Below are 7328 nucleotides of genomic sequence, written 5' to 3'. Positions count from 1 at the left end.
ACAAACAGATAGAGGAGTTTAATAACAATTCATGATGAACTATGTGGAACCCAATTCAAATTACAAAAGTTCACTTTGCTTGTTTGTTTGTGTTTTTTTTTTTTAAATCAAAACCGTAATGTGTCTTGGACACAAATTCCTTCTACCTATAATAAAACCCCACAGTTCATTTTCTGTTTGAAATATCAAAAAACCTAGATTTGGGGGTAGTTATATGACACATGTGGTTCATTCGGGTCTATATAATTATAGCTCTCTCAGCTTCAAGCTAGATTTTGGGTCACCACCTTAAGTGCGCTTCCATCATTGTGTTGTTGAGGGTTTTTTTTTCTCTTTTCCTTTCTTCCTATGATACTTCCGTGGACTCAGTTTTAATTCTTTCAGAACATATATTTTAAGGATACACAGCTTTTTTTTTTTTTAAAGAAGCCAAGGTTATATCAAAAATTATTATAGAACCACAGAATAAACTGGTTTGAAACCAGAAAAATACAAAAAAGAACAGCTATAGGTACATAGACACATAGGACAATTAATAATTTGGAAAAAAAAGACTTACTTTCTTCCGTTCTGCTAATTTTCTCCAAATTTCCTTTAAATGCACTTTAAGCGAGATTTTAAAAAAAGTTTACCCCAAAAAAAGAAAAAAAAGAAGAAAAAAGAAAAAAAGAAAAAGCCCACCATCGTTTCTTTTCTTCTTCTTTCTCTTTTTTCTTTCTTTCTTTTTTCTTTCTCTCTTTTTTATTTTTTACAAAAAAAATGATAAGTAGCAAGTTTGTTGTTTTGTTTTTTGTTTTTGTTTTTTTCTGAACGACACGGGAGTTTTTAATGCATTCTGTAAAAGTTCATTTGACAGTCTCTTTTTGAAATTCACAGTCCATTAATTTTTTCCTGTCTTCTCTTAGCAAACTTGTAACATCCTTTTACATCCTTTCTTAGCAGAAGGAAATTTAAGAAACAACTAGAACCCAAATGTCATTTGCTTTCCTTTCACTCTCTTTCATCTCCCTTCTCAATTTTTACTTTAATTTTTAAATTTTTATTTCCTCTCGGATATTTTATTGAATGGACATATAAGGCCAGTTAAAACTGCTGCCAGACAGTAACATATCCCTGATTAGGGTTTCTATGGGGGTTTTACCTACCAAACGGACGAAAAACAATTGCTCTATGACAGAAGAGGAGACAGTGCGAAGGGAGGGGAGACGTAGTAATAGCTTCCCGAATCGTGTTGGCTGGTTGGGATACTGGCTCCTAACATACTCTTCCAAAGCACACTGTGACTTCTCCTGTAAACTTTCAACATGGGCTACATCAGAGAGACCACAGGCATCTAGAAGAAAGTGTATTAAAAAAAAAAAAAGAAAAAAAAAGAAAAAAAGAAAACAATCATCAGATTAAAAAGTTTTTGTGTTGTGGTTTGGTTTTTTTAAATTATTTTTAATTTGATGGGTTTTATTGCTAGAATTAAGTGCAGATCATGCGCCATCACCTCGCCCCCCAGAGTTTAGGTAGGTTTTACCAAATGGGACAATCTTTCTGCGTACGTGTGTGTATTTGTATTTCTCTCTCTTCTGGAGGGTCTTCTTTAGGGCTGAGAATCTCCAGGATTCCAGATTTCTAATGGCACGACAGACCCAAGGGGTTGACAAGGAGGTGCTGGCCAAGCGCAATTTCGTATATCTATATTTTTAGGGGGAAAGGCTAGGGGGGCAGGGAAGGCTTGAGTTGAAAGGAGGAAAAGGGAGCCACTGTTTCTCCCCCTCTTTAGAAAATAACTGGGGAGAGCCTAACCATGTGATGAGAAGGAATACTAATAATAGTGATGGAAATTATAATAATTATTAAAAAAAAAAAACTGGCCCAGCCAAAGATAATGGCGCCCCGGATCCAGCAACAGATTCTCCCCCAAAGAAGACAACGCGTTTTTCTTCAGTCTTTGAAACTGATTTAAGTGGCCCTTTAAAACTGATCTTGTCAGTTTAGCCTATTCAGAGGCAGCCATGCAAACTGTGATCTCTCTGTTCATTTGAGCTGTTTCTTTTCCCCCCTCTTTTCTTTTCTCTTTCTTTCTTCCCCCCCCTCCACTCCCCCCTCTTTTTTTTCCTCTTCTTCTTCTTTTTAAACCTAAAGGCCCTTACAAGAAGAAAACTCCCTGATAGGGTCTGGACATTTTTTTTTCTTTTTTTTCCTGATACGCTAAAATACAATAAGTTCCCTTTAAATCAGAGACGTCTGTGCTGAAAGAGCACAGGTTGTGACCTGACCTCCCTGTGGCTTTCCTAGGCACAGGGCTAACACATGCATATTCTGCGAGTCATTAGAACCCAGATTTTTTTTTTTCTCTTAAAAGAGGCTGCAGCAAACATTATATGCATCTATGTGCGTCTGCTTTACATCAGCGAGTGTTATTGGGGTGCTGCAGAAGCTACATGCATCACCCTTTTTTTTTTTTTTTGCATGCGGCTATCTTCCCCAGAATCAGATAACAAGAAACGTTTATCTAGTTGGGAGGCAATTTACACGCCAGGCCTCACATTTTGAAAATAGTAATAAATTAAACGGTTACGACAGGATCGGACGATTGTTTTCTCAGAAGGCTAAAAAAAAAAAAAAAGTGATTTGGGAGAAAAGGCAGGGTTGGAAATAAACTCCTCGGTGTGGGTGTGAGCTGGCCAGGGACTGGGGAGGGATGTGAGCGTGTGTGGGATCCGCGCTGAGCGTTTGAGCGAGGGAGAGGAAAATGCATCCTAGAAAAGGACAGAAAAATGAAATAAGCACCCCACGTACACCCCTTTCTACTCGGGATTCCTGTCTCCCTGTGTCTAGATGCGCCTTGCTCATTGATCACCTTAGAACTTTAGCACGAGTAATTTTGGGGGGGAGGGAAAAAAAAAAAGAGAGAGACGTTTTTTATGTGTAAAGCAATAATATATAAAAGGAAGTTTAGGTCACGACCCAGAACCTGGACAAAGTCCAGAAAATGACTTCGTTCCCCAGACCCCCTTTAACACAACAAGGAACGGATTGTGAGCCCTTCTTTTCCCACATAAACTACATTTTTTTCCTGTTTCCTGATATCAGGCTTTAAAAAACTCCGATGAGTAATTATTTTACAGGTCCTGCTTCCATTCATATGTTTATCGCGTGGCCACTTTCCCAAGCTTTCAAATCAGTTACAGAAGAAATATATGTATTTTTAAACTTAATCTCAAAACTTCTAGGGCTCCAGCACATTGGGCTGCCGATGCAGCTTTAAAGTTAGCGATCTGAGATAACGTATTGCACAAATTAGCGAGCAGATTTTTTTTTCCTCAGAAAAAAAAAAAATTTAGCCTCCAGAGTTAATATCAGGATTATTACTCACCCAGGTTAAACTCTAGTGCAAGCTAATTAGATTTCACAACGCACTCAATTATTGCTTTATAACTCATGCACTATTTCTAGGCAGCAAAAGTTGACACATATTTCCCCCCCCCCCCCCCCTCTACCTCGAGGTCTTTTCCTCGGGAGAGGCATGGTTGTGCCACCCCGGAATTACACTGCGGAGCGGCAGCTTCAGTCTCCTCTTACTTTTTCATACTATCCCTGTCTACTTATGGTAATGATCTTTTCGCACCCGCTACTCGCTTTGGACTATGCAGTTCCTGCTGGGTACAAATGCAAACTTTTCCCCTTAGCTTAAATGACACAGAACTGCTCACTGCCACATTCTGTTTAAACCAGAACAGCTCTTTGGAAAGTTGATTTATTTTATTTTATGGGATGGCAGGGAACATATTTTAAACTCAGCTTTGCGCATTTCACTTTTTTTTTTTTTAATTCAATTTTTAATCCTGCAGGGCTTTTTTCCCTTCCTGGCTGCCCATAAAATGATCCGCTTTTTAAAGTGGTTTCACTGATAGGACGACTTGTATTTAACAACATCAAACAGATTTTGCTGCTGTTCGGATGCGTGTCATTAAATGCAACAACCCAGAGCTATACTGTTAAATAAAATATTATTTTCAATGGGAAAAGCGCAGTCTCTCATGGCAAATGGGTGCTTCTTCCCGAGCCCCCTCATTATCCCCCATCCCCAGGATTATTCAAGTAGGGGTTGGGGTGTGTTTTGGTAGTATTTTTTTTCCTGTGTCTGCCTGTTTTCGTGTTTTGGTTTTTTTGTTTTTTTTTTTTAATTTTGCACTCCCTTGAAGATGAGATGCTCAGATCCCAGGCCCTGAAGGGGACACCACAGGGCACCGTTTCCTACAAGGAAAGAGACCGCGCTGGTTCTCAGAGGGGGCAGGGAGTGGTGATGGGGCGCAAGGCAATAACACTTTGCAAGAGCAAACAGTTCTCAGGCAAGGGGTACCCGGGGAAGGAAAAAGGAAGAGCAAAGAAATGCTGCCTACCTGAGGTGAAGAGGACTATGGCCTTTAAGCAGCTATATTCTGCAGAGTCGACATGCAATGCTTTCAGTTTTTCTACTTGCTCTTGGAAGATTCGTATGTGGTCCATAAAGGCGACCACTCGGTCAGCAGACATTGGCGAAGCGTGGAGGCCAGCAGCTGCCAGGAGCGGAGCTACGTGGAGGGGCATGGAGCACTGGGCAGCGTTGAGGACAAATAACTCGCTCCAGGTCAGCCTCAGGAGGGCCACCTGGTCTGTGATCTGGAGGTCTGGGAAGAAGGGGATATTCCTGGCCCACTCCACCGCGCTGAAGAGCATCCTAGCTGCCAGTTCACAAATGTTCTCGATGCCCATGATGTTGTTGGGTTGCATGCACTGACTGCCAAAGCGGGAGGTGGGGTAGGGCTCTGCTCTCAGAAGAAGGGAGATATATCCGGATAGGTAGGAATGGCAGTTGAGAGGGTCCCCGTTTGTCAAGGCGAACTGACCATGAGTTGGCTGTGTGGGTGGCATTCTGCCCCTCTGGACCGCTGCAGTAAATAAAGAAGAAACTACAGCTATTAATATCTGAATTGCGACCATCGGTTCCAATACAGCCTGCTTTGTGTGCTTGTGCGTGCGTGTGTGACACCGTACCCAGGCAGCTTAAGGGGGTGCATGCATTTTTCCAGCCAGAGTTCAGCCCATACCCCGTTTCAAGGCTTCGCAGTTCCCGGGTCAAGTAAAAGCAACAATAAAATCTGAGCAACGCTGTCCGCTCGGCCAGGACTGCCTGAAGGAGCCCGAGAGCCTCACTTCCCAAACACATCACAATTCAGTTATTTTCTCCCCCCTCCCCTTCACCGCCACCCCTCCTTCAAGAGATGCAGGATACGTCTTTGTGTGCCCGGGTATTTTTCTTCGTTACACCTAAACCAGCTTATTGATTCGAGGCTGGGGGAGCGGGATGGGGAGGGAGAGGGAAGAAACACTTCAGTTCAAAATCCCCGGCGCCGGTCCCACACGCGTTTCTCGCCCACTGAATACATTGTTGCTGCTGCTATTATATACTCTGCCCCCCTCGTAAAAAAAATAAAAATATCAAAGGAGGCCAGATCACCCCACAACATCCCCGGCAGGTCCCCCGGCGAGGCTGGGAGCGTTATCCAAAGGCACCTTCCTCAGCTGCCCATGGAAAGTGGGCCTTTCATTTTGTTAATAAATTTACACGGTGACAGCGAGAGAAAAAGGCGAGAGAAAAAGAGCTCAGAGGCAGAGAGGCGGCAAGAAGGGAGAACGCCTAAAAATGTGCTTGATTTATATTTGTTATCGCACGTATTATGAGGTTAGTTACTCTTGCAGAAACACAAAGAGAGGAGCCCAGCAAGTCCCAAGCCCCCTAACCCTTAACCTACATAGCAGCGTCCAGACACAGAGCACGCACTGGAAAACTGCAGGCTCACATTTCTCGTCTAATTTTATATCACAAAGACTCGACTTGCAGAGACCCGAGCACCCCACACTTACTTCTGGGCAGCGCTTCCCCCCTCTCCCCATACACACACACCCCGTCCCTTCTACCCTCCTCCTGCCTCTCTCGGAGGAGCAAGAAAATAAGAGGAAGAAGAGAAAAGTGAGATAGTAACAATCAGGAAGGGCAGGAGCATGGCAATATACACATATATAGATAGATATATATATATACGCACACACGCGCGGGTATCTGTGTGTATATATATTTTTAAAGGAGGAAAAATCCGGCTGGGAATCCACAGTGGAGTGCTGTAGAGCCTCGGTGGGGTGAGTCCCATTGTAATAGTAATTTGAACCGCCTGTGTAAAATTGCAATCTAAGGCAGGGTGCTGGAGGATATATATATGTGTGCGTGTGCATCTCGTGAGGATCCGTGTGTGTGTACACACGGGCACAGAGACATACACGGACACACACACACTCACTCCTGGAGCTGCTCGGGGGACGGGGGGTAACGCTGAACATGCGGGAGGAAACACGAAGGAGAAGTAACCACACGTCAGAATAATCATCTCGCTCCTAAGCAGCGTGAAACTAAAAATCCACTTCCAATAAACCTCCATCAGCAAAATCAAAACAAACACAAATCAATTACGAGTGCAGGAGAAAGCATGCAAGAGCCCCTGCCTCCCCTGCCCACCCTCTCCAACACCTCTTTCTTTCATTACTAGAAAGTTTCTGTCTGTTTATTCGGGGGGTGGTGAGGAGGGGAGGGAAGGAAAGGTTCTGGCTGGGTTTGGGGAGGGAAGTTAGAAATAATAAGAAGAATAATAAATAAACTAAAAAAACCCAAACCAAAGCCACAAAACAAAACCCAAAACGCAGCGAGTGAAAAAAAAATTGCAAAACAAATGAAATCCCAATACCTTCCCGTCTCATGCCAACTTTGAGGCATTTTTTGAGGCGGCAGTACTGACACTGATTGCGGTGGTGCTGGTCAATGGGACAGTTCCTGTTGGCACGACAAGTGTAGCTGAGATTCCTCCTTACACTCCGCTTGAAGAAACTCTTGCAACCCTCGCAGGTAAACTGGCCATAATGTTTGCCACTAGACTTGTCCCCACAAACCACACATTCAATGTGCTGCTGCTGCTGCTGTTTGTCTCCTTGGTTCTGCTGGCTTGGCGGGTTGGTCTGGGCTGGAGTACTGGGAGGGCCCCCGGGCCCCGGGGTCTGTGGGGTGTGCGGGGTCCCGGCCGGAGGTCCCTGCACCGGCGGGGCTTGCGAAGGCTGCGTTCCCTGAGCTCCGGGCACATCGTCCTGGGGGTCTCGCCACGCACCGACTACCATTGCCATATCTATTGGACACCGTTGCCAAACTTCCTGTTCCCCCTTTATTTTCAAAGTTTGTTTGCTTTGCTTTTCAGATCAGCTTTGCAGCAGTCTTTTTTTTTTCCCCCTCCCCTCTCTCTCTCTCTTTCCCC

The 7328-nt window shown here is 43.9% G+C and overlaps 1 protein-coding gene across 1 annotated transcript; it reads right to left on the bottom strand.

The window, feature by feature from the left end:
* Positions 1-1046: 1046 nt before the first annotated feature.
* Positions 1047-7321, bottom strand: LOC104269406 (COUP transcription factor 2). The gene is made up of 3 exons (XM_009874122.1): positions 6771-7321; positions 4395-4922; positions 1047-1333 (listed from the first exon to the last, which is right to left on the bottom strand). The coding sequence occupies exons 1-3, from the start codon at positions 7198-7200 to the stop codon at positions 1059-1061; spliced, it is 1233 nt and encodes a 410-aa protein (XP_009872424.1). The 5' UTR covers positions 7201-7321; the 3' UTR covers positions 1047-1058.
* Positions 7322-7328: the final 7 nt, after the last annotated feature.

This window comes from Apaloderma vittatum, unplaced genomic scaffold (assembly GCF_000703405.1).
Source record: "Apaloderma vittatum isolate BGI_N311 unplaced genomic scaffold, ASM70340v1 scaffold38207, whole genome shotgun sequence".
Classification (NCBI taxonomy): Eukaryota; Metazoa; Chordata; class Aves; order Trogoniformes; family Trogonidae; genus Apaloderma; species Apaloderma vittatum.
Note: the sequence above shows the minus strand (reverse complement) of the source record. Positions and strands in the feature narration are given on the sequence as shown.

Excerpts from the sequence above, each read along its gene's own strand:
- LOC104269406 (XM_009874122.1), bottom strand. The coding sequence starts at position 7,200 with ATGGCAATGGTAGTCGGTGCGTGGCGAGACCCCCAGGACGATGTGCCC. Across the intron at positions 4,923-6,770 it reads AGTTGGCATGAGACGGGAAG|CGGTCCAGAGGGGCAGAATG; the intron begins GTATTGGGATTT and ends TATTTACTGCAG. Across the intron at positions 1,334-4,394 it reads CATAGTCCTCTTCACCTCAG|ATGCCTGTGGTCTCTCTGAT; the intron begins GTAGGCAGCATT and ends ACTTTCTTCTAG.